This window comes from Aspergillus pseudoviridinutans, assembly GCF_018340605.1.
Source record: "Aspergillus pseudoviridinutans IFM 55266 DNA, scaffold_3, whole genome shotgun sequence".
Lineage (NCBI taxonomy): Eukaryota > Fungi > Ascomycota > Eurotiomycetes > Eurotiales > Aspergillaceae > Aspergillus > Aspergillus pseudoviridinutans.
The window spans coordinates 4,239,278-4,264,517 of NW_025091283.1; the positions used below are offsets into that span (position 1 = coordinate 4,239,278).

At 49.4% G+C, this 25,240-nt stretch overlaps 11 protein-coding genes across 11 annotated transcripts; 5 read left to right on the plus strand and 6 right to left on the minus strand.

Moving 5' to 3' along the window:
• Nucleotides 1-990: 990 nt before the first annotated feature.
• Nucleotides 991-2,337, minus strand: Asppvi_005256 (uncharacterized protein; the record flags this gene model as incomplete). The annotated part of the gene is made up of 1 exon (XM_043301180.1): nt 991-2,337. One exon carries the CDS (start codon nt 2,335-2,337, stop codon nt 991-993), a length of 1,347 nt encoding a protein of 448 aa, XP_043157115.1.
• Nucleotides 2,338-3,353: 1,016 nt separating this feature from the next.
• On the plus strand, nt 3,354-4,693 carry Asppvi_005257 (uncharacterized protein; the record flags this gene model as incomplete). Its single annotated transcript, XM_043301181.1, has 4 exons — nt 3,354-3,671; nt 3,726-3,809; nt 3,862-4,595; nt 4,651-4,693. 4 exons carry the CDS (start codon nt 3,354-3,356, stop codon nt 4,691-4,693), a joined length of 1,179 nt encoding a protein of 392 aa, XP_043157116.1.
• Nucleotides 4,694-4,951: 258 nt separating this feature from the next.
• On the minus strand, nt 4,952-6,313 carry Asppvi_005258 (uncharacterized protein; the record flags this gene model as incomplete). The annotated part of the gene is made up of 3 exons (XM_043301182.1): nt 4,952-5,764; nt 5,831-5,914; nt 5,969-6,313. 3 exons carry the CDS (start codon nt 6,311-6,313, stop codon nt 4,952-4,954), a joined length of 1,242 nt encoding a protein of 413 aa, XP_043157117.1.
• A 533-nt stretch (nt 6,314-6,846) lies between these two features.
• On the plus strand, nt 6,847-8,281 carry Asppvi_005259 (uncharacterized protein; the record flags this gene model as incomplete). The annotated part of the gene is made up of 4 exons (XM_043301183.1): nt 6,847-7,239; nt 7,295-7,378; nt 7,431-8,149; nt 8,206-8,281. 4 exons carry the CDS (start codon nt 6,847-6,849, stop codon nt 8,279-8,281), a joined length of 1,272 nt encoding a protein of 423 aa, XP_043157118.1.
• A 160-nt stretch (nt 8,282-8,441) lies between these two features.
• Nucleotides 8,442-9,260, minus strand: Asppvi_005260 (uncharacterized protein; the record flags this gene model as incomplete). Its single annotated transcript, XM_043301184.1, has 1 exon — nt 8,442-9,260. One exon carries the CDS (start codon nt 9,258-9,260, stop codon nt 8,442-8,444), a length of 819 nt encoding a protein of 272 aa, XP_043157119.1.
• A 1,315-nt stretch (nt 9,261-10,575) lies between these two features.
• On the minus strand, nt 10,576-11,613 carry Asppvi_005261 (uncharacterized protein; the record flags this gene model as incomplete). Its single annotated transcript, XM_043301185.1, has 3 exons — nt 10,576-10,996; nt 11,077-11,354; nt 11,473-11,613. 3 exons carry the CDS (start codon nt 11,611-11,613, stop codon nt 10,576-10,578), a joined length of 840 nt encoding a protein of 279 aa, XP_043157120.1.
• Nucleotides 11,614-15,291: 3,678 nt separating this feature from the next.
• On the plus strand, nt 15,292-16,047 carry Asppvi_005262 (putative cysteine dioxygenase; the record flags this gene model as incomplete). The annotated part of the gene is made up of 3 exons (XM_043301186.1): nt 15,292-15,600; nt 15,653-15,908; nt 15,962-16,047. The coding sequence occupies 3 exons, from the start codon at nt 15,292-15,294 to the stop codon at nt 16,045-16,047; spliced, it is 651 nt and encodes a 216-aa protein (XP_043157121.1).
• Nucleotides 16,048-16,352: 305 nt separating this feature from the next.
• Nucleotides 16,353-18,184, minus strand: Asppvi_005263 (uncharacterized protein; the record flags this gene model as incomplete). The annotated part of the gene is made up of 2 exons (XM_043301187.1): nt 16,353-17,827; nt 17,878-18,184. 2 exons carry the CDS (start codon nt 18,182-18,184, stop codon nt 16,353-16,355), a joined length of 1,782 nt encoding a protein of 593 aa, XP_043157122.1.
• Nucleotides 18,185-20,030: 1,846 nt separating this feature from the next.
• Asppvi_005264 (uncharacterized protein) lies at nt 20,031-20,663 on the plus strand (the record flags this gene model as incomplete). The annotated part of the gene is made up of 1 exon (XM_043301188.1): nt 20,031-20,663. The coding sequence occupies one exon, from the start codon at nt 20,031-20,033 to the stop codon at nt 20,661-20,663; it is 633 nt and encodes a 210-aa protein (XP_043157123.1).
• A 348-nt stretch (nt 20,664-21,011) lies between these two features.
• Nucleotides 21,012-22,793, plus strand: Asppvi_005265 (MDR family MFS transporter; the record flags this gene model as incomplete). Its single annotated transcript, XM_043301189.1, has 4 exons — nt 21,012-21,095; nt 21,148-21,485; nt 21,534-21,993; nt 22,041-22,793. 4 exons carry the CDS (start codon nt 21,012-21,014, stop codon nt 22,791-22,793), a joined length of 1,635 nt encoding a protein of 544 aa, XP_043157124.1.
• A 727-nt stretch (nt 22,794-23,520) lies between these two features.
• Nucleotides 23,521-24,831, minus strand: Asppvi_005266 (serine hydrolase domain-containing protein; the record flags this gene model as incomplete). The annotated part of the gene is made up of 1 exon (XM_043301190.1): nt 23,521-24,831. The coding sequence occupies one exon, from the start codon at nt 24,829-24,831 to the stop codon at nt 23,521-23,523; it is 1,311 nt and encodes a 436-aa protein (XP_043157125.1).
• Between the last annotated feature and the right edge of the window lie 409 nt (nt 24,832-25,240).

Here is a 25,240-nt window from a genome sequence, read left to right on the forward strand (position 1 = left end):
ATGTTTGTAAATCATGAAACTGTACAATCACGCGGCATGCGAAGTGCTAATTATGTTTCATACCATCTGAAGTAGCTTTATCAAAGGCTGAGATGTACTGAAAAGGAGCAAAGTAAAATTCAAATAATAATGATAGTCCCAGGTTGGAACGCTGTCAAGAATGCAAGGATAAATTGAGGGTTACCGTCATATAGAAGAAGGCTAAAGAGATGTCATCACCCCTGCTGGGTCAACCCATTGCGGTCAGGCATCATTTAGGATGAGAGTCACATGATTCCTGACAAAACCAGAGGCTACACGAGGGGTAATCAGTAAACAAGCGGGGCGACGTAAGCCAGCGGGCGACCTCTGTATTGCATATAAAAGGGGCCTTTTGAGAATCTATACCTCAACAGCGAAGCACTTGGGGTAGACCAAACTTTTGTATAATAGGAACGACACATAGGAGTTCTTCATCTGGACTTACAGCGTTTCATTACGATTACTTTCAGTATTACACTGATTACCGCCGTAATTATTTGTACAAGTAGATATTTATGTATTGAGGTAATAGATTCTTGAAAAAGGCCCATTTTATAGGCAATACAGAGGCGGCCCACTGGCTAACATAGCCCCGCTCGTCTACCAATTATGTTAAAGAGATGCTTGGAGTTGCTGACTAGGTGTAGTGTGCTGCTACATGCGGGATCGCCAAGTGTGGCTGAGCAAAACATAGATGGAACAACCCAAGGGGTATATAAATCACAACGCCCCTTCCATTTTCCTCAGTTTCCGAGGAGGAAGTTCTGCATGCCTGCAAAGGATCTAACTCAAGATGGCGAAGCTCACAAATTTCTCATATGTGATTCTCAATTGGACTTCCAACCGTGGTACTAGAGGTAATGACCAGCATCCACTCCTAATATCCAGCTGCCTGGTACATGGTGCTTGATTCTTGTAACAACATATTACAAGCGTGATCAAACTCTTATACATCCATACTCATGGAATTTATGTCACCCCGTCCGCAACATTGACCTGGTAGATCCTCAGCAGAGCTTCCATCGAAGCACGTGTATGTGGATGCTGGTCACCCAGTGTACTCCTCCTCCTTCTGACAACTTGCTCATTGAGCTGCTCCGCAGCCTCCCATCTTCCTTGGCTCTCATATATGCTTACGAGATTTGCCATCGCTGAGAGTGTATGAGGATGGTCAGAGCCAAGGGTATTCTGCATCTTTTCCAGCGCTTCCAGCGTCAGATGCTCAGCGTCGTTCAACCGTCCCTGGCTGTGATACGTCAATGCTAGGTTAGACATAGCTATGAGCGTGAGTGGGTCCTGTTCACCAAGCACCCCTTTCATGGTTGTCCAGGCCTCCATCCCAAGATCCTCAGCATCGGTTAACAAGCCTAGACCACGGTACGTTAAGGAGAGATTGCACAACGACATTAGGGTTTGGGGATGGTCGTTGCCAAGGGTTCTCCTGCTCGTCTCCACTACCTGCTTCTCGAGACCTGCTGCGTCAGCCCATCGACATTGATCTCGATAGGTCGATGCGAGGTTCGCCATCGCTGTCAAAGTAAGCGGGTGATCCGGTCCCTGGCTTGCGGTCCTTGCTTCCATAACCTTCAATTCCAGGGCTTCTGCGTCGTCCAGTCGACCTTGATCGCGGTAGATTGAGGCCAAGTTCGACTTCCACGTGATTGTGGACTCGTGGGACTCACCCAGAACCTCGCTACTGACCTTGATCACCTGCTTTCCGAGATCTTCGGCTTCGCTGTATCGACCCAGGTTACCATATATGGTGGCCAAATTTCCCATCGAGCTCAAGGTCGAGGGATTCTCCTCCCCGAGTGTCCTCCTCTTCGCCTCCAAGACCTGTATCTCTAGCTCCTCCGCTGCCTCCCATCGGCCTTGGCTACTGTAGATTGAAGCCAAGTTCGTCATTGAAGTCAGGGTCCGTGGGTGCTCCTCTCCGAGAAGCTTTTTCCTCATCTCCACCACTCGTGAACTCAGTGCCGCAGCGTCACTCCAATGGCCCTGGCCCCAGTGGGCGGATGCCAAGTTACCCATAGCGGTGACAGTTGAAGGATGTTCCTCGCCAAACAGACTCGTTCGGCTTTCCACCACGATCTTCCCGAGGTCTTCTGCCGCTTTCCATCGGCCACGTTTGAGATAAATAACGACCAGATCGTGGAGCAGTCCCACGACTGTGATACAGTCGACGGAGGACTGTTTCCCCGCTTCCTCTAGTGCATTCTGCACTTCTTCCGCTTCTTCCCGACGACCCTGGGCTCGATAATTCGTCGGTAACCTTCGGATCGTTGCTAGGATCGATGCTTCTTGGGTTGCCTCCATTAGTCGAGAGGCGTGGTCTGTTTCCGCAGACGGAGGCTCCAGGGCTGCGCGACACCGAGGAAACGCGATATGAGGGGATGTTCTGAATTGACGAAAATGATTTCTCAACCCTACCAGATGTTATTTTGGGAACGAGTGTTTGTCGTATTGAGAGGGGCTGCTACCCCCACACATCGACCGTTGACCAAATTGGTTAGTTCTCGAGAGATTAGGCAGCAGTTTATGCCCGCTAGCGCCGAGGTATGGTATCGCTGTTTCGCCAGCCTGGTCTGTTGGTCGAATGATTTCGGGCTCTCTCTGCCACGCTCTGCTGCTAGGTTGAACCCGCGTCAAGGATGGCTCCATTTGGAGCAGGGAATACAATCCAGCTGATGATACCTTGGGGGTGTTATTTTGCAGCTTGACAGCGTTGGTAAGCACGCCATTCAGGTTTACTGTCCAAGACGCTTTTACTGACGGCGACGATCTTAGAGGGCAAGTTGATTCTGAAGTGGATCATCTGGCCGGAGAAATGCAGTGTGGAGCCCCTCAAGCCGTGTGAGAAGCCTCCAGCTGCATTGACCCCTCCCTGGATGGTTATCTTACGAGCTGAATATGCATGTTGAAAAATTGTTTTGCCTGCCCCTTTAGCTGCAAATCGATGGTGAATCTAATATTGGAAATTCCTGACCATGGTAAGAGTCCTTGATATGCTTTTCCCTGTGGAGTGCCTTGATGACTCTATTTCTTAAATAGATTGATCAGCGCGTATCCGAGAGAATTAGCAAAGTAAGAGTCAATCTGGCGGATAGTTTTCATCTGCAGCCTCATCTCCCCTCGGTCTTGGTTTACTGCTGGAATTGTGGTAAATCAGGATTATTACAAGGCTGAACAATACCTTACATTTCGCCCGTAGTACAGTATCTTAAATACAGCATTGTAATATACGGAGCTTTCCCATAGCTTAAAGCGCTTCAGCGACCGAAACCTTTCCGAGTCTTTGGGAGACTTCCGTTGTGGCCTATGTTATGGCGTCCATGGACCGATCGGACGATTCAGCGGAGGTGACAGAACCTCTTATTAGCCCAACGACTCGCAGTAACCCAGGAGGAGTGTCGGAACGAGCCAAAGCAATCCTCAGTTTAGCGCCCTATGCACTGTGGGTGTTCCCTCCGCTTGGGATTATCGCTGGCCTTTTTCATTGGGAGCCATGGCTTGTTTTGATCTTGAACATCATCGCGATTATCCCGCTCTCTTCTTTGGTTTCCTCAGCCTCGGACGCCCTGTCTGATCACCTTGGAGAATTGGCCGGTGGAGCAGTGAACGCGACGGTCGGCAATGCGGTGGAATTGACGGTGAGAGCGGAGTCCCCTTCTCAGGGATTGTCGGATTAATCATAGCGCTTTCAGACCAGTGTGTTGGGCCTTAGCCATGGCGAGATAGTATTTGCGCAGTCCGTCATGATAGGGAGTATCCTGTCAGACGTTCTGTTGGTGAGTCTCGTCGTCCATAACAGATTGACCCCGCGCTCACATGTTCTGTTAGATTCTCGGAGCCTGTTTGGTATCGGCTTCGTACAACAAGGACGTTCAGTCCTTCAATCCTGCCGTGGTGCACTCGCTATCCTCATTGATGATGATCACGGTGGTGACCATCATCCTCCCGACAGCGCTCTACTCGATTTTCCCTAAGACCAATCTCGACGACAAAATCTTATCATTTTCTCGTAGCACCGCTGTCATCCTCCTTGCTCTTTACTTTGGATACCTTTACTTCCACTTATCCACTCACCGACATCTCTTTGAATCAGAAGACGAAGATGACGAACCAGACAACACTGAAAGTTCCCCTACCCCAAGCCCCAGCTACATCGCCTCGACCGTCAAACTGGCCTTTGCCACCCTCGGGACCGTCTTCTGCAGCTACCTCGTCTTCGACAGCATCGAAGGAACCGTCGCAACCACAGGGATCACAAGAACCTTCATCGGGGCCGTTCTCATCCCGGTGGCAAGTAACAGTCCCGAAGGGACCGCGGTCATCATGGCCGTCCAAGGCGGCCAGGCAAATTTCGCCGTCGGCGTCATCGTCGACAGTATTCTCCAGATCGGCTTGTTCATGATCCCTGTTCTAGTCATCTTGGGATGGTTCCTCAACCAGCCCATGTCCCTGGATTTCGAGGATTGGCACACGGCCATCCTTTTTCTGTCCGCGCTTGTCGTCGATCAGCTGCTTCAGGACGGAAAGTATACCTACGCCCAAGGGATCATGTTGATTGCTTTGTGAGTCAGGCCTACAGTTGTACGATCAGACGTGAGTGCTTATGTGTGTCTCTAGGTATGCTGTTTTCGTCACCACCATCTACCAGTTTGGGATGTAGGTATGCTTGGACACATGATGGTAGGCTAGGGCCAAAGAAGTGATAGAGCCGGGTATCGTTACTATCTTAGTCTACAGCGGACTGTGCTAGCGTCCAGCCAGCGAATGCTTTGTGTATATTTAACATCAAGAGTAAGGTGGCATTTCATGCGCCAATTAGCGAATGACTATACATGAAATTATGGGACGAGGTCATAGAAACAGGATATTCTCCGGGGTTTCCGGCCGTAGATAAAAGGCAAACACGACTATCAGATACCTAGAATATAGATATCACATTAGAACGTCTGTTCGGTATCTCATATGCGATGGATAGAAGATCAGCAAGGGGGAGGAGGACGTACGTTCCGACCAGCATAAGTCCCTCAAAGTAATTGGTTTGTCCACGATGACACATGGAATTGGTCACTATAACACCAACCAGAAAGATGACTGTATCGAAAGCATCAAAAACTAGGAATGCCGGGACATCCAAGATCCAGCCCAGGAAAGCGACACAGGGGACAACGAGCAGAGTGATCCGGAGTGCATTGATGATCACAGTTCTGATTCCCAACGCTCCTCTATCTTCCCGATCCACGGTGACTATACTCAGGATCTTGGTCGAGTTTCCGACGAGCGGGATCAAAACCAGGCTGATAAAGTGCTGGCTTATCCTGGCGGATTTTGCAAACCCGCCCAAGCTGCCCACCATAAAGAAGCCGCACAGGACAATGGATGGGACGCTCGCGGCCAAAATGATAGCCGGACGCCAGGACCGGACTGCACCAATCTGGGGACTTTGTGTGGAGCCGCTAGCGGGGATAGCTTTGAAGTAGAATGTATGCGTCCGGAGTCGAAAGAAGAGGAACACCAAGAAGAGGAGGAAGAGGGTAATGGCGGTTCCATGAGTTACGGGCGTAATATCACCAAGAGCGAAAACATCGGGCGACAGAAACATGACCAAACCGGTGGGGATCATGAGACACACGGCTGCAGCCATGAGGACCGAAGAGAGGATACCAGTCAGTGTTGGATCGAAGTCGAGTTTCTTCTTGTTGTAGCCGGAGACGAAGAAGCAGCTCCCAAGCACCTAGGCGAATGACTATGAGTTGGCGACAAAAGAACCGCCTCAGCAGGTACGGGCATGGGGACTTACAAGCAGCAAGTAGCAAAGGATGCTTCCAAGCAGTGCGGATTGTGCGATTCGAACTTGGCCTCGAGCTAGCGCGGCGAAACCCACCTGGGGAATTATGAGCAAGAAGCGAAAACCCATCAGACAGGGAGAGAAACTGACCGTCAGCTCCACGGCGTTTCCCAAGGTAGCCTTGAACAATTCGTCGACAAGAGGTGTGACGCTCGCGGACAACTCGGTGATGGAGAGGGTCATCCATGATACAAGTGGGACAATCGCAGCGAGGTTAAGAAGGAAAACGGCCTCATCAGCCCATCCAAGAATACCCGCGATGATCCCTATCGGCACCAGGAGCAGCAGGGCGCTGAGATAGCTGTGGCATATTTGGGACGTTATCCTGTGGTAGGAACGCCACGAGTTCTGGCGCATAAGCGGTTGAGGGGGTTCACCATCGACAGAGTCTCGAGATGGAAGGTCAGGATGGTCGATTTCACTCAACCTAGGCATTTTGGAAGCTCCTCTCCGGGATAAGACCGATGGAGGAGAAGGAGATACAAATGGACTCGCCATCGGAGAATTCTGGTCTGATCTCATTTTAAAGGCAAATTTTGATGAGGTTGAAGCAGGATGCTCGCGGTTGGAATCCTTTTCTCCAGTTATCTACCAGCCAAACCAGTCTATTTTGTCTTTTAGTCTGTTACAGTTATAGAGTACAACACCGTACGGTATTAGACAATACCGCGCTAGTACAAAATGTACCAGGGAACAGGCTCCGGCCCTTCAAGGGGTCAAGGAATGGCTGCTTCTGATTGGGCAATAGATCAGCCTTACCACCCGTGTCTTGTGGTAAAAGTGGGGTGGCATGCGCTTGGCAGGACCTTCAAAAGCTTCGACCATTAGGCAACCTCATTACTTCTAGCCAATCAAACGGGACGATGAAGCGGATGCGAGCTGTCTCATCCGTACGAAGAATATCATAGGAAACCACGGGAGAACATCCGAGCTCACGGACAGATGTGTGCTTTGTTTCTTGCCTCAAGATGCTTCGACTCCGGCACTCTATGTCTTCCTCCCCCCAGGAGCGTGTTACTGAGTCGCCACCGGAGAATGAGCCTCTATTAAAAGGCGATATGGCTCTGCAGGCGAGCGCACTTGAGCGGCGTCTCACAGGCCATTACATCCAGCCTCTCTGGATGGTGATCAGGACAACGTTGGCCTCGAGCTATGCGAACTTGTTACTTCCCACAGTATTCCTGGGCATTGCTTCGGCATCTTGGGGCTGGGGAGATACTTCGACTTTCGTTCTCAACTTACTGGCGATCTTCCCTCTCGCCTCCTTGCTTTCTTTTTCTACAGAGGAACTCGCGAAAAGTGTCGGCTCCGCCGTGGGAGGGTTGATCAATGCCACTTTTGGAAACGCAGTAGAGATGATTGTAAGGATGCTATAGAAACTCCAGAAGAAATAGGAACACAACTGATCGAGTGTAGGTGGGTGCGACCGCGGTCAACAGAGGTGAAATTCATATTGTTCAGGCCAGCATGATCGGAAGTGTACTATCAGGAAACCTCCTTGTACGATGAGTCCCCTTCTTACTTGCCTTGTACTCTGCTAATCATAATCAAGATCCTCGGCTCTTGTTTCTTTGCCGGGGGCTATAACAGACGGACTCTCCGCTTCAGCCCAGATGTCAGCCAAATCCTCTCCTCGTTGATGGTGGTGATAACTTCCTTTCTCCTGATCCCGTCCGCTCTATACGTCACCACTCGTGCCCCGGCCACCGACACGGAGGAGAGCGTCCTAAACCTGTCTCGCGCCGCTGCCATTATCCTTCTCCTTTACTATCTGATATATCTCTACTTCAAGCTGAAAAGCCACGCGGATGTGTTTGTCTGCGATGGTGAGGAGGAAGAGGAAGAAATACAGCTTGGTCCGTGGTCCGCCAGTCTGGTACTGGTCCTGGCAACCCTCGGAGTCACTACCTGCTCCGACAGCCTTGTGGAAAGCATTGATGGCATGGTCGAAACCTGGAGTATCAGCAGGGCGTTTATCGGTCTGATCGTTGTCCCAATCGTCGGGAACGCGGGTGAATTCAATACGACCGTCAACGCCGCCATCAAAGGGCATCTGGGCTTAGCGATCGGCATCATCGCCGAGAGTACGCTGCAAATCGCCCTGTTTGTCACCCCGTTCACGGTCATTTGGGGCTGGGCCATTGATCAGCCCATGTCGCTCCATTTCAACACCTTTGAAATCACCGTCTTTTCGCTAACGGCCATCTTAACCAAATGCCTCATGCGGGAGGGCCATTCCAACTGGTTCCAAGGCTATTTATTGATTGGCATGTATGTGACCTGCACCTCCAGTCTTCGTATGAAACCACAAGCTGATCTGGTTTTAGGTATTTGATCCTTGCGATCGCGTTCTATGTGCATCCAGATTTAGATCACATCACACAGGAGGTCCCTTCTGGATAGGGATGGGATTCTCTAATAGAACGATTAAATGATCCTTATTATAGACTTAATATAATAGGTGTCCCTTCACAGGCCAGCCTACGCAGAACACCACATGTCGTATTGAACCGAAACCGTCTTGCGATCGAAGCTGAAAACAGAGGATCAAGCAATAGTGAGTTTAGGACGGGGGATGTGTGCTTGACAGCTCAGTTTCAGCAGTAGGAGGAGGACTATTTCCTTGAGAAAGGTCAGAGTCAGGATGTTGAGAAGCTCCTTTCCGCAGCTTGGACCATAACATAGCGCCTATGCATGCCAAAAGGAGAACTGTTGTCACAACAGCCATAACAGTTTGTCCCAGGTGCGTAGAAGTTGAATCGTTAATGTGTTCGATCGACCACGGGTAGCACGATGACTTGACGATGATGTACACGCCGAGGCCCACGTAGAGAAACGGGACCACCACACTGGCATATTTCTCAGCCATGCGCAAGATATGCCTCTGCTTCATAATCAGGAACGCAACGAGACACCACACTCCGACTAAGATGTAGTAAGTGACAACGTATACCGCTATTTCTGCTCCCTTTGCTTGCGCAAACAGCGGTATATATGTTCCGATGTTGTCTCCCCCGTTCATCACTGTGATGGCTGAGACTTTGAGTATGCTCTTCGCACTGGCAATCTTTGTTTTCTCCGATTCTTCATCCTCCCCAGGGAAGAGATGTTCAAAGAGCTTCCAAATGCCCAGTAGAATGGGCAAGAGACCGAGAAACCCGATAGGCTCAGACGGTATTAACAGCGAGGCACCATAACCAATCATACTGATGACGACGATGACTGTGAACCCGAGATACTGACCAGCAGTAATCTTGAGAGGAGTCACGGCTGTTCTGTTGGCAGACGCCTCCGCAAAGAATGTGACCAGGACAAACATGTCATCGATATTGGTAATAGCGAACGAACTGCATGCAGTTCCGAGTGCCTTTCCAAACTGCATAGTGGGGGTAGAGCAGTGATGGTAGTGTTAATAGGGAGTGAAATTAAGTGAGAGTTGAAGACCATGGTGTGTTGAGGTTGAGAGGTGAAATGTGGCTTGCCTGGCAGGAGGATGGCGGAAACTCAGTACACCGCCCCTGTGTGGAGCCTCATGCGCCGGATAAGACAGCTCTCTTGCGCCTAACTATCATGGGACTCTCAATCTAATTTCATTACTATAAAAGTGTATATTGACTATTATATAAATAGTAGGAGCATTCCTACTAGGGAGATCACATGATCAGATCATGCCATGCTGAGTATGGCCAACATATTTAACCCTATCAGTTAGCTAAGAGGTGTAAGGCAGTGAAAAGGGGGAGTAAGTTAGTAACTAAGTGGATATATGATTAATCTTATAAGAGGAGGTAGGAATGCAGTGCMATTTTCTCTATATAGAATAAGGCTACGTAAAAGACATCATCTAGTACTAATAGGCAGGTAAGGACCGTAAGATGAATTCTAATAAGGTAAGTGGTAAATTATAGAAACAAGAGTGTATTCCTTTATTTTCATAACATACTCCTCAACAACAGTGATCTTGTTATAGTGAGATAATTCAGACCGGTTGGATTTCCTGTTCTACTTAGACTAGTGACGAGCGGATGTGACAGCAGATAATGAACCAGAGCTGCCACTGAGTGATCCGGGGGGATTCCTATTTTGGACGAATTCTGGTGGAAATACTGCAATTAGCTGATCAGTGGGAAGTCACCGAACAACCACTCTCATGGTATGCTCGATATCTCATATATGATCGGGAATTCATCTACCACCTATACTGTTATACCACCTACCATATCTACACCTTCCTATTAGGGAAATGCAGTACCAGTACCATCTAGAGTTACAGTAGGCGCTTGACACAACGCACATCAGTGGAATCAGATCATGATTGAGGGATTTTCTGAAGTAAATCAACAAGGTTTTCAAAAAGAATCTGGGGTTCTAGAGATTCTTTATATCTCACACGGCTCCTCATAGTAGGTCCCATTCAAACTCCGCTTGGTCAAAACGCCACCACCAACATAGCAATTTTGACTAGCGATTTCAAGATTAATCGCCATTGCTAGAGCAATCAGTTCACCAGTCGCGTGCGCAAAAGTGCCATCATACTGAATCTTCTTGCCGACAAAGTCCAGCAAAAATACATTGAGGTACATTCAGGGCGTGATGGCGGAGTAAAAGTCCCAGAAGAGCGGATCGTACGCGTACCGCACAGCCCAGTCCTCGATGCTGAAGTAGGTATTGTCGTAGATAGAGGTCAGGGTGAGAATTCATTGCGTGACCAGAAAGGTGTTTCTTGCATCATTGCAGGGCGGACAGCGATGGGTAATGCCTTCGAATATGTCGTAGACCTTGTCCCATTGCACGTCGTTCAGCACTACATAACCATTGTCCGTGTCGAGGGCGTGGGATAGGTATAGATTGATAAGTTCAGGGTTAATTGCAGTGAAAGCATTGATTTGGCCGATGATTTCTTGCAGAGACTGCCCATTTGCACCGAGATGTGGCGAGTTAGGCCAATTGTAATGGCCCATCAGGTATTCGCCTCCTTTCCCTTGGACGGGCCGGACGTCAAAGTAACGCGATCCCTTTCGTAGTTGATCACCGATGCCAAATAGCTGCGTAAGAACATTCGACGCCGATACCAAGGCGCTTTCGCCGTTCATCTTGCTCATTCCGGCGTCGTGGGAACTGGGCATTGAGATGTATCTCAGCTTTCGGTCTCCAATCACAGGCAAAATGCTGCTCATCCAGGCCGTCCAGGGAGTGACGCTCGGCCAGTATCCCAGAGTTTCATCACCAGCAAGCACAAAGTTTCCCGCTCATTGTCAACCGGGGGCCTGGAATTCTGTGATCGTGTTCGCGCCGAATTGTGCGTCGACATGCCATTGAAGTAGATATCAGCTCGGTACGGGTTCACCCCGCTGCCCCCAAAATCGGTACGTGCCTCAACCACGAAGGTCTTATCTGTTCCCTTGAGGGTGTAGTACCCCTCGCCCTTGGCATCGACTACGCTGGATCCGACACCACTGTTGTACTTCATGACGTTCTGCACAGACTTGCCAGCTGGGATGTCGTGGAAGGCAAATGTGTCCATTTGATATGTGTGGGTGCTGCTCAGGATGAAGTCATAAGGCGATCCGTTAACGATGATCACATACACTTACCGTCTCATCTACGCCCGTGTAGTCTTTATCGTTTTCTGTGAGTTGGGGCGGATACGTAGTGGCCCTTGGGAACCGAAGCGGATGTGGTTGTGGTCGAGCGTCCTTTGCATGGATCTGCGTGTCTTGGATTGGATCAAACATGGTCAACTGAGACCAGTAGGGGTGGAAATTGGCGGCCAAGTTGTCTTGCCGGACACTACCGTCCCATCAGAACACGAGCATATTCTCCGAGCCAATGGTGACCAAGTTCTGGATTTTGACATTGTTGTTACTCCCCATATAGAAGAGATTCTTTTGACAGTCCATGCAGTCGACTGTACATCCTGAGTCCGCTATCTAGTACTAGAATGATAAGAGTCGTAGTAGTTCTCCTGAATGAACGATGTTACTTTAAACAGGTATTATATTCACATCAATCTCATCAATCCCAGGAACTGTGGACATGACCGAGGCCGGATAGTGAGTAGAGGCTTGACTCTATCCTAAGCAGATGAACTTTTCTTAACCAATCCCTCTTAAGTCGCCGGAGTCGCGCCCTAGGAACTTAGTCGGAGGAGTTAGTTAGTCTCTTAGCCGGAACCATTGACTAAATATAGTCGGACTATACACTACTAGGTATGTATGTACACATGTACAGTATATGTTGACTGAGCTTGCAAGTCTTGGCTGCTCTTGACTCTTGACTACTTCGTCTTTGACCCTCTGGTTCGATTCCTAGCCTTGGCAAAGCCTGACTTAATTTCTCGGAGCAACAGAATTCCAATAAGAGAGGGTGAAATTATCCGAGTGGAATACCCCTGCCAAACAACCGGCTAAACCATTCAGAAAAGGCCACCAATCATTTCAGAAGCGATCGAGTCTCTCTGTTCTTCACTAGTCGCTAGCTATCTAGCATACTACTTATCACCTTACTAGTCGTTGATAAGGTACTCTAGTGCTGCAGTCATGTACTGTAGTCAACGTAACCCTAATATAATCGGACATCTTCCCGCCTCCATCTGAGGCTCTGAGCGCCTGGCTTGACTTTTCCTAAAGAGCGATAGCAATAGTAATAATAACGAATGAAGTCCGTAACAGGCAGCGAGGGACATGGAGCCCCTTGACTTGTCTCACTTTCTCAGTTTCAAAACCCATTTATGATATAATCATTGTGCTGCTCTATCTATTATTGCATCCATCTGCTCACCTCCATATTCTAACAAAATACTGCAAACCTGTCAATAATGTCCACCAGATCTCGATCCCGAATTCCACGTCCCTTCGGCATAATCCAGACCATCTTACGTCTCGCCACCTTAGCCATATCCCTAGCCGACCTGGTTATCCTCTGCGAGTTGGCAACAAAATACAGCAACACAGGGCCCTACCCTCGAAGTAAAGCATTTCCCTCAAGTATATCTGCGGTCTGTAAACTCTTACCTCTCTCCCACCTTGGCCATCTATATCCATCCCATGATTGTTACCTAGGTACGGATCTAAACTGAACTAACATCCAATATTACCGGTCTATCAGTCAGTTATTTTAATCACAACCAGCATCCTCGAACTGATCCCCCTAGTCGATCCAACCCACACAGTCAAGCGGGTCGGACCAGGACTATTAGGGATCGCAGATCTAGGCTCCATTGTCGCGGGGATATAGGGTCTTTTCGAGAACATGTTCAGTGATTGGGATCTTAGTGATGCACCGATGGATACACCGATGCCGTGGGTGGGGTTGCAGGATTTGGCGTTTAGGTTGACTGTGCCGTTACCGTGCGTTCCCCATCCATCCATTTACTATCTACCTAGGTGACCGGCTGGGGTATCTGGGCTGTCTATGGATGTAGCTGTACTAACAAGAGAGACTGGATATAGGGCGATGGCGTTTGTTGCGTTCATCTTTGACTGTGTGGGATGTTGGGGGAAAGTTAAGAATACAAAATATAAGGATCCAGTAGTGGTTAGGGAGCATTTACTTGCAGAACAAGAACAAGTTGAGAGACAGAAAAAGTAGGAATGTACTTGAGAAAAATCTTTAGTTTATACCTATTCAGAGGAGCGACTGATAGCTCATGATTTATGACTTTGTTGAAAGGGTTTAATGCTTTAGTGGGGGACCTATGTTTATATCTGAATTTGTCTAGGAGGCCCACTTGTTATGCTTAGATATTTATTAGCTAGCCACACTTTAACTATAGTTTATTTTAATTGTAATTATAATAAAGTATTCTTCCCTTGGGAAGTTTGTCTCAGGAAGGCTATCCTGAGATAGTTCAGGTCTTAAGATAATATTTACTGGTTAGATCTCAGCTCTTGTGGTGCATTCTGGTCAATGAATTAGGTGATTTACGCTGAGGACTCTTTTAATACAGTGGTTGAGGGTCAGAAGGTGTTTAACTTTGACAAGGAGACGCTCAAGCGTTTTATGATTTTGCGACAGGAGAAAGCAGCCAGTCAGAAAGGTCGTAGCGAGAGATGCGGACTAGATAATCACCTGAGCCGGGTATGCTGCCTTAAATACACTAAGAAGAACCCGTAGTCGATGCAGTGCGGGCTTAGGTTGTCTAACGACGATATACGTCAGAACGTAGGACACGCACTCCACTTTATAGCTGCATATTTGCTCTAGCAGTAAGCTTCTAGCACGACCGAAACCCAAGTCCTCTTCTGACCCAGGCACTAGATCCGACAGGTTTAAGAGACGTTCGCGAAGAAATACGCAGACCAGTTGGGGAGTTAGAAAATGTCTTCGGCCATCTCTTCCGGGACGATGAAGGGCAGCTCGGCGACTTGACAGTGAAAGCACTCCGTCTACCAAGGTGCACTCCCAATCATAGCGAGTATCACGATTGAAGAAACGTCCCACTGACGATTCGATATTGATCTGGACGTCAGCATTGTAGGATGCGACTTTCCATGACCAAGCCCATTTCTGGCTCCCCGTTATAAGTTGTGCACAAGACATGATCCCCTCCTGCAACTCTCTCGGAGTGCGAAGCCAGGTGGCAGAAGAGTCGTGATGCCATGCCGTATGGCACCCGTGGAGAACACCGAAAAGACAACAAACCTGTTAAGGAAGGAACCAGGCTGGAGGACTTTCTACGTTGAGGGCGCGCAAGTGATTCATATTTGTGCGAACTCCGGCTGTACAAAGCTCCAAGCAAGCCAAGCGTTTGACCCGAATACAACATGGTACCAACTTCCCGTAGCTATATGATTATAACGTATACGTCCTCTGTCAGATCCATGCCCTGGCTTAGTATTTCTTCGAGTTATTCCGCTGGAGGATACACAGACCGACTTTTGCCGTTGCGACGTCCATTGGTGTAGGATGAGCATATCAGCAGCTTCGAATGATCAGCCAAACGGGCCTATCTCCTCATAACCCATAATACTTGTCCCTTTAGTAACCGTAGCATCTACAGACTGACGTCAATGCGTCCCATTCACCGCTTCGTTGATAGTGTGGTGATCCTGTTGACCGCATAGTCACGGCTATCGCTGGCCATCGTACTACTCCTTGAGCCAATCCTTCCATTGCATTGATAATGACAAGCTGTCCATGTCTTCTATCGCGATATATGCCCAATAATATTGCCAATCATGAGATGGGGTGTTCCACTCAACTATGTAGTTTGCCGTGCTCTGATTGGCTGTTCTGCTTGGATCCCCGGGTGAGTCGCCGTTCGACAGCTGAGTCGGCGATTGGCCCGGATAAGGGGTACTCATATATCGCCTCAATATCTGGCTGAGGTAGCTGTGCCAATTATACTTCATTTTTCTGTTTAGTGATATCCTCTAGAGTCATTGATTCCGATCACAATTCGAAATACCATAATGATGGCCCCTGCTCTATGTGCTCCCGTTTCCGTGGCCAGTCACCCAGCCTCGCTTGATCGCGTCCAGAACTATACTGTATCCCGCAAACCCAACACAAACTACACCCTCGACAACCTGGTAGAAGATATCAAGCAGTACCTGGGGAGCTCCGGCATCGATGACGACCATGTTGACCCGGCTGTTCTCATGGGCTTCATGTCCAAGTACACGTCCAGCAGCGCGGACTGGGCACCATACATGCGCAATGACCCCAGCAAGAACTATACCCGGAACCTGGTGGCCGATATCAGCGGGCGTGCAAATCTGGTATGTCATCACTGTATCTCTCCCATGTCGAATCCGGGGTTAACTCAAGTAGCTGCTGCTAGTCTGGAACCCCGAGAAAGGATCACTCATCCATGACCACGCCAACGCGCACTGTATCATGAAGATCCTCGATGGGGAACTGAATGAATCGGTCTATCACACTCCCTCGGCTGATGAGCACGAAGGCCCCTTGAAGATCAAGAAGGACACGACGTATCAGCCCAACGAGGTGGCCTATATCAGTGACCAGATCGGGCTGCACCGCGTTGCCAATCAGTCCAAAAATCGGTTGGCTGTTTCATTGCATTGTACGTTCAGAGTTCATGGCAGTTTTGGCGAGTATGGACTAACAACCCTTCAGTGTATACACCCCCGAACGCAGCGGACTTTGGATACAATATCTATGATCCGAAGACCGGAAAATCCAGTCATGTCTTCCAGGCGTAGAGACGCAGCGTATGATGTTATGGTTGCGCATATGATACCATTTCCGCCCGCGTGTTCTTTTGTATATATGATACCATATTAGCGGCTGTCCAGATTGCATTATTTCGGTGCCTGTTTCGTTGGAATTGGAATGCGCTGCATCATGTGGCTTTACCAGATAGGGTCATACTGAGTGGCCTACGCGATAAATTCATCGAGAGGGTTTATATTGAATTCTCCATTGCGGTTATATATGGTAAACGACCTAACTTGTCTTATCCCCACAATGAGTTGACTGGCCCTCTGTCATACAGAAACAACTGTGTTTATTTCGCCCGGCAACTAGAAGCGGGGTGCTTGTGGTGCTTTCGGTGTCCATGGCCATGAGATCCTCTGTGGCCTGTTGGAGCCGCAGATGTTTGGGCCGGCGTTTCAGCAGCTGGCTCCGTATCCGCATTTGCCGACACTGTCGCACTAGCCGTGGTTTCGCTAGCGTAATTGGCAGCTGTGTCAACGGTGGAGTAAGACGAAGCCGAAGAGGAATCAGCGGGTGCCGCAGCATGATCAACAGCTGAAGCTCCTGCTTCAGGGGTAGCAACAGCGGTAGCAGAAGAGGCGGACGATGCAGAAGAAGCCGAAGAAGACGAATTGGACGAAGAGGATGCCCCGCCAAGAGAGATACAAGCAAAGCTCATCTTCTTAGTAGTGGTTGACGAATAGCCGACGGCCTGGGACAGGTCCCAGGTCATGCTAACATAGGGCCAGCAGACACGGCCGTCGCCCATGGTCACCATGTCACCAGCCACATAGGTATCGGTGCTGGTGAGAGCCTCGCCAACCTTCTTTCCACTCGAGTCGACCTGCTGGAAGAATGAGCCGGCAAACTGTCCACGGCAGCCCATGGCGATATAGTCACAGGTAGGATTCGAGATCTCCTCCCAGGTGACCAGGGCCGAGTCAGCGCCAAAGGTAGCCGCGTGTGCGTTCGAGCAGTCGTTCGAGCCGTTGGTGATCCAGGTGACCTGGCTGTCGCCATCCTCCGTACCCACCTGGGACGTCGCCTGAGCGCCGACCTTCGTGTACTTGTCGGTGAAAAGGGCGATGGCGACGTTGCGGCCGTTCGTCCGGTTATTCACGTGCGTGTATCCGGCACCCATCCAGCTGTTCTCCGTCACGTCTATGGCACCCCGAGACACCCAGGCGAAGATGTAGCGGGCCGACTCGGCAAACCGGGCCAGAGCACTGTAGCTGCCGGACATACCGCCCATGGGCTCACCTGAGGCTCCGTTGGTGGTGTTCTCATTGGAGATCTTGACCCCGTCGTTGTTCATTCCCTGTGTCTTGGTGTTGAGCCAGATGGCGCCCTGGTCCTCGGCGCAGATGCTGGCAAAGGGGGGCTCGTCGGCTGCCTCGAACGCAATGCCGGTGTTGTGGCTGCAGCCCCAGGAGCTGCTGGCGCCGGAAATTGTGACGAGGGTTCCGTTGTCCGACACATACTGGATGCTGTCACCGAAGTGGCCCTGTGCCCAGCCGCTGTAGTCGGTGACGACGAAATAGGCGCCGTACATCTTTGCGCTTTCGGAGTAGGCTAGATCGCCGTTGAGGTCTGGAGAAGCCGATAGACCGTCAGACTCGTGCACTCCGGGGCCACCAAGCCAAGTTTTCCATGTCTGCTTGCCGTTGGTGTAGCGGTAGAGGACTGGAACTGGAGTGTCGGATGGGGGCGCATTGGTCGTTCCGGAAGGCAGGGCTTCGTTGGTCAACAAGGCAAAGCCATCATTATGAGCAACCAGTCCACCGGCTAGATTCCGTCAATAAGAAACCATAAAAACTATCAATCACATTACATACCTTCCTTGCCACCGGTCACAGTAACCGTGGTCCCTGTAGCCTGAAAGGTAGAGGGATCCAGCTGCTGGACATGCACGTCAGTTTCACTGGAATCCAGGTAGGCGAGATATGCGGTCTTCCCGTCGGGAGAGACAGCAAAAGGAGTCCGACGGTGGTGAGGGTAGTTAGTCCAGTAGGCAGCCTTGACGGGGTTGAAGTTGAAGTTGAGTGCCAGCACATCAACATGCTTTTCGAGGTTGGACGCAGTCAAACCGGCCGCGACGTCCAGCGCCGCAGTAAGCAAAGAAAGAACGAAAAACCGACGCATATTGCTTGGTTGGTGTTTGCTTGTTTACTGTCCACTTTCGGGGAGTATTGGTGGGAAGTTGACACGGATATATAGCGGCCGTAACGAACTCAATCTCACCATATTGATTAAGGGGATGATCCTGAAGTATCGAACGTAGCCCTAAAAGTCTAGACTTAATTGGATCCATAACTGGAGCTTAATTGCTTTGTTCTAGGCATTCCTGGAGATGATCGGAAATATGCCGAACCCGGTGCGGTTCGTGTTTCACTTCAGCCAAGACGGCCCTCGTTAGTATCTTGATTCGTCCATCGCCTATGGATGTCTCAGTTCATAATCTATATGAAATAAATTGTTCACACGTGGGCCCATGCTGAGACAACCCAGGAAATATCCATTCCTCATACGAGTACGAGTTCCTCTTCTCATCAACACTATATACCGCTATCTACCCCGTAGCAAGTACGGCGTACCAAGTGTCGTGGAAACCAAGAGTTTTACTTTGATGATTGCAAAGTATATATTCACTCGGTTAATTTCATCAACCCTATCTACTGGAGTATCCAAGCCCTCATTCGCAGCAAAGTCCTCAAGCAAATCCATCTCTCCAAGCGCTGAATCCCTTTATTTAAGCTTCGATTTGCTGCTCCCAGGATCTTCCTGTTGTTGTCTTCCTCCATTGCGTATACCAGACTGCGAAACGTGAATAGCGACATTGTTCCAGTTTCACCCTTAGTCGCCTCCACCATTTAGTATCCTCGGCACCGGCAATTGGCGGTTAAAAACCGAGTCATTAAGAAACGGACGGCTTTGTTGAGATCCGGAACCGAGGGTAGAATCCAGCCGACTCCAGTCAATAATTGCTGATATCTTTTAATTCGAAACCATGATGTTACCGGTCCTAGATCGGGATGGTAAGGGTAGAACATCTCTCCGACGTCTGGATTGGGTGCAAATCTGCATAGTAAAAGTACCCCTTGCGTTCAGCGACTGTTAGAGGCGCCAATGAATGCTTACTCGAATGAGCAAGATAACAACTCTTAACTCGCAAGCTTTTTCCTCCATTGGTCAGAACCTCCTGTATCAATAGGCTTCTTAGCAGATATTCCAAGCTCTTCTTCTCTCTCCTCTCAGATGTCACCTGTAGTGGTTTGTGGCTGGATACATATGGCAGGACGTACAAATACCCTGCGCAAATTTACAGGTGGCAGAACCAGAACATTAGAAATCCCACACCCAAATATAGGGGCCTGATCAAAATAATGTCCCAGGTCGCCCATGCGAAATAGATAGTATGTGCGATACACGTTGATCACTGACGTAGATGGTTTATTGCATGGCAAGTTAAGGCATACCCATTATTATCCTATAGGGCTCCTTATAGTACGATACAGTACAAGGACAAACAAAAGTAGGCTTTGTTGAAACTATCATAACAATATCTTTTAAGCTTATGCCTTATGTGGGCTGTTCTATACTAATTGGTTGACTCTAAAACCTCAGGACCACTAATAGGAGACTACCCTGCTAGTAGCATCTTCCTTATGATCTTTACTCCTCTCAGAATTCCAATAAGCATGGACCGCCATGTGGCAGGGATTGAAGGTGGCTATAACCATCACATGCCCGCTGGTCTTTTCCCTAGCCAATGGCTTCTGGCGTGAAGTGATATCCCTGCTAAGGTATTAACTACAAATAGATAGAGGGAATTTGAGATGATCTCACTTCATGACTTGGAGAAACTGTGCTGCCTATGATTATAGGCACCAACGAGACAGATATATGTGCTCATTAATCACCTCCAAGTCGGGAAATGAATTTATGATTCAATTCTTGACTAGAATATCACTGTTTAGTTACCCGTATAATGGCATTTCAAACAATCACCATCACTTACACCGACGGCAAATATCTGTCTCTAGTCGACGCAGCCTCGCGTACCCCCCTGTACCATGTCAAGGTTTGCCGTCAAGTGCCGCAGATGGAAATGATTCGCTTGAATCCAGCCCCAAGCGACGATACCGACCAAGCGTTCCCTCAGGATGAGAGCGCCTACTTCGAACGCCGGGTCTACACGGCAACGTTCAAGATGACAAGCCTCGACGTCCAACTTCAGATTCGCGAGCACCGGGAGGTCTTGCTCAGCAGGAAAAGTATCCTTTCCACCAGCTACTCATTCGCGTCACCAGCAATGTCTGCTGCAAATACCAGAAGCTCCTCGTCATCTCCACCATCATCGCTGATCCTCACATGGGAAGCCGACCCGACGGGCAACCTGGGAGACTTTCGACTTGTTAATGAGGCTGAGAATGAATCGGATAAAAGGGTGCTGGCTCGCTTTCGAAACAAGGCGTTTTCCAATGAGCAAGTGGGCACATTTGAAGTAGTCGCTGGTCTCGATCAATTTGTCAAGGACGAAGCGGTGATTTCCGGACTGGCCATGCTGTCGATGGTGCAGAGCATCAATCTGGCTGGCATGGTCATGCTCGGTGGGAGTTGAGCTATCTTTTACGTGAACTCGGAGATGGCCGTGAAACCAATCGGAAAACGGGATATTGTTGGGCACCTGGGAAAATTGATCCTTTTTCTGTGTCAAGTGGGGTAATATCTCCACCATAGCCGGCAATCAACAAATGATAATGGCTTATTTACCATGTCCAGTACCTAAATTTGTTATGCTAGAGTGTTATGGGATTAGTCGATCCACTAAAGAAAAACTGATAAGATTCATGTCTTTTGACTCTGACTCACGCAACCGTGCTAGGCGATCTACAGATCGACGAACACAGCGACCTTGATCCTGGTCAACGTAGAACTGCCCCGGATAAGAATCAAGGCGAATGTCAGTATGGAGACGATGGAGATGATGGACTCTACGGCAATGCCGCACCGTAGCAAGGTTCAGGTGTTCGCCATCATGGTGGCCCTTTCGGTGAGGACGAGCGTTATTGATTTAACTTGATACCAAGCTAACTAAACTCCAGCTGTCCATGTTTGTGGCTGCCCTCGATCAGACGATCATGGCCACGGCTATCCCAACTATTGCAGCCAAGCTACACTCGGCCGCGGGATATACCTGGATTGGCGGTGCCTACCTTCTGGCCAACGCCGCTGGTGCTTGCATCTGGGCCAAGCTCTCGGATATCTGGGGACGCAAGCCCATCTTACTCTTGGCCGTGGCTTGGTTCTTCGTCAGTTCGATCATCTGTGCTACGGCGGTGGACATGCCTATGTTGATCGCGGGCCGAGCACTCCAGGGTGTTGCCGGAGGTGGTCTGCTTCAGTTGGTCACTATTGTCATCTCGGATTTGTTCAGTGTCAGGTACGTAGGCGCTTTCAAACCTTCACAGACAAATTTCTGACTTGACAGACACCGGAGTCTCTATCTCGGCTTGATGGAGTTCATGTGGGCGCTGGCGGGAGGAATCGGTCCCCTTCTTGGTGGTGCATTTTCCCAGTATGTCTCCTGGAGATGGAGTTTCTGGGTCAATCTGCCTGTCTGCGGACTTGCCTTTGTGCTGCTGTTGCTATTTCTCGACGTGCACAATCCTAAGACGAAGATGATCGATGGAGTGAGGGCTATTGATTGGTTCGGAAGTCTCTCGATCCTCGGTCTGACGCTGATGCTTCTCCTTGGCTTGGACTTTGGTGGTGAAACTTTCCCTTGGGATTCGCCCAAAGTCATTTGTCTGATCGTTTTCGGATCGCTCTGTTCTTTGCTGTTCATCTACAGCGAGAAGCGGCTGGCAAAGTACCCTCTGATGCCGATGAGTCTCTTTGCGCAGGCCTCCAACATCGCGACACTGGCTGTCACATTCGCTCATGGCTTCGTATGTATTTCCCACCTGTTGTTTGGCGCTGAGCTTACGAGGAGTAGGTTTTCATCGCTGGCGAATACTACGTCCCTTTATACCTGCAGTCCGTCAAAGAAGCCTCGCCCATGCGGTCCGGTATCCTCGTTCTGCCCCTAGTTCTGTCCGAAGCTTTCGCTGGCATCATCACCGGAGCCGTCATCCACCGCACCGGCCGCTATCGCGAGCTCATCTGGCTGGGAATGACATTGTTGACAATCGGCAACGGACTGTACATTCATTTGAATGCATATTCATCCTTGGGTCAAATAATCGGATACCAGATTCTCAGCGGCATCGGAGCAGGGTTCTTGTTTGAACCTCCCATCATCGCAATCCAGGCAATGGTCTCTCAGGACGAAACTGCCACTGCAACAGCTACCCTCGGCTTTATCCGTAACCTGGCAACCTCTTCGTCCATCGTCATCGGCGGCGTGGTGTTCCAGAACTCCATGAGCCAGATGAAATCCACCCTGCTTGCCGCCGGAATGTCAGAAAAATTGACAGAGCAGATGTCCGGAGACTCTGCAGCTGCGAATATCGAAATCATCAAGACCATTCAGGATGCAACTCAACTGCTTGCCGTCAAGGAGGCTTTCGCCTGGAGTTTGAGGAACATGTGGATCCTCTATACGTGCATGTCTGCTCTGGGGATTATCGCGGGTGTATTTATTCTCAAGACMCGGCTGAACAAGGAGCATGTAGAAACAAGGACAGGGCTGAGATCGGAGAAGTCGGAGGCTGCAACTGTGGTTGAAAGACCTGCAGATGAATGCTGAGTTTTGAGCTCAGTAAAATATCTCTAGGACTCCCCAGTCCGGCTGATGATTTGTACTTGACCATCTCCGCGGGAGGACATTCTCAATTTCTTACCGGGTCTCCATTGCACCTGCAAATAACTTTAGGATTTTGAAGAGGCGGTCAGTCATGACTATTCTGGGCGGTTGACCAAAGAATCGGACAACCCTCTTTGACAGGGCAAGAAGGAGCACTTTATACAGCATATTTGCATATAGATTCAGGCAATGACCTGTATTCAGATCAAGAAAATAGCATCCATTATCTCCTTTCGAGTTGAGGATCAACCCAACACCACGTATAGCCAGCCACATGTACCACTATTAACCGAGTGGAATCCTCTTCCAATGAGCCTCCCCTCTTCCGTAGGATTCACCAGGCCTTCTAGATCCTGGCATATGTCAAAATGATCAACCCGGTCAGGGGTCAACGAGGACTATATGTCCGCTTGAGCGGGGTATATCTAGCAAGCTACGGCCTTTATCCGGATCACTTCCAGGGTGCCAACTCGACGACGGTAGTGAGTGTCAAGCATTCCGGCGCGCGGATTGCTTCTTTCATACGGAACAAGACTCGCGCTCGGCTACAAAGGCGGGTATCTGCACATTATAGTCTATGTTATGATCTTATACGCAATACAATTTCATTGGTGCCGTTCTTGCTGATACTGAGCATGCATTGGGCTCGAAATACAACCCGTCAGGTTCATCAAAGGGGCGGAAAGGAGACATCTCTCCCCAAGGACTTGGCCACCCAGTACCCCAGAGCTTCCCGAGCGATGTTATTCGAAGACCAGTTTCGACTGGGGTGGACGCGATTAGCAAAAAGAAGGAAGAAGGTGTTTGACGGCCTGTCAATCACCAGAGTGGTCCCTGTGAAGCCGGTATGGCTTGCAGTCTGAAGACTGGCCATTGGGCCCGCCGTGTAGTACTGATTCAGCTCGAATCCCAATCCGTGCTCATCTCCCGGGAATCTCGCGTTGAAATTATGAAAGATGAGATCTACGACCTTTGGTGACAGGACACGATGGCCTCCATAAGTGCCGTTATTCAGAATCATCTGACAGAAAACAGCCGTATCCTCGACCGTCGAAAACAGGCCTGCATGTCCGGACACGCCATCCAGAGCCCAGGCATTCTCGTCGTGGACGGTCCCACGAACTGGCTGTGGGCGCTGTGGCTCCATTGGACCCAGGACCTCGATCTGGTATTCCTCGGCTGCCATGCGCGGATAGAAGGGGAATGCTGGGCCTTGGATGTTTCCCCGGTTGAAGAAGGTGTCATGCATGCCGAGGGGGTTGGTGAAGTCCCGAATCAATTCATCGAGGCTTTTGTGGGTGATGTGTTCCAGAAGTAGACCAAGGGACATGAAGTTGAGATCCGAGTAGAGATAAGTGGATCCGGGAGCATTGCTCAGACTCTGATTCAGTATTGCAGCGGTCCTCTCTTCGACCGTCTTATACACCGGAGAATACAACGGGGGTTCTGGATCTGGAGCAAAGCCAGAAGTATGCGTCAGAAGCATCAGGACGGTAATGTTCTCTTTCCTATTTGCTGCAAACGATGGCATGTAGGACGCCACTGTTCTGTTCAAGGAGAGTCTACCAGCGTCAATCTCTCGCAGGGCTGCAACGGTGGTAAATAGTTTGGTTAGACTGGCCATATCATAGATGGTGTCTGTTCGTGCAGGCAGTTGCTGCGACGGAGGCAATTTGGTGCCATTGACATCGGCATACAGCAACATCTTTCCGTTGGCAAAAAGTGAGACAATCGTTCGTTCATGACCCATGATCACCGCAGACGATGGTTCGATTGGGTATGTCTCATTGTGCGTGAATGCTCCATAGTTGGCTGGCTGTTGATAGCCAGTGATGTTGGTCTCCAGTTGGCGGAGGGGGGCTGACAGAAGGCCTACGGATTCGGGTGTACCAAAACGGAGGGTATCCTGGCCGGATTGATGAGGGATTGCATGGCTGGCGGTGCCAGATAATGCAAGGATCAAAAAGTAGGATAGACGCATGGTGGAGACTTGTTAATGTTGATGGCGAAATTGAAGCCCTTGCAGTGTTTATATATACTTCGTCTTCCCCTCATTCTGTCGATGTATGCTTAGGTTTTCCCCTGAATCATCCCCAATTGATACAGAGCCAAAGTCAAGATACATAAGCGAATGTAACATGAATGTAACATTGTATTCATCCTTCGTATTCTGGTCTGTTGACGGCATGCTTTATCATTTTATTAGGCGATAATATCCGGTGGGTCGTCCAGACAAAAGCTTGACTGCTGCCAGGATCAGCGCCCGCATTTCCAAGATTCTGACAGCTCCATCATATGCTAGTACCAGAGATAACTCAACAATAATTGAAAGAAGCTAGCCTAGCAAGTTCATGTTAGAAACTTGTCCAAGCCAATGAGATCATGGATGA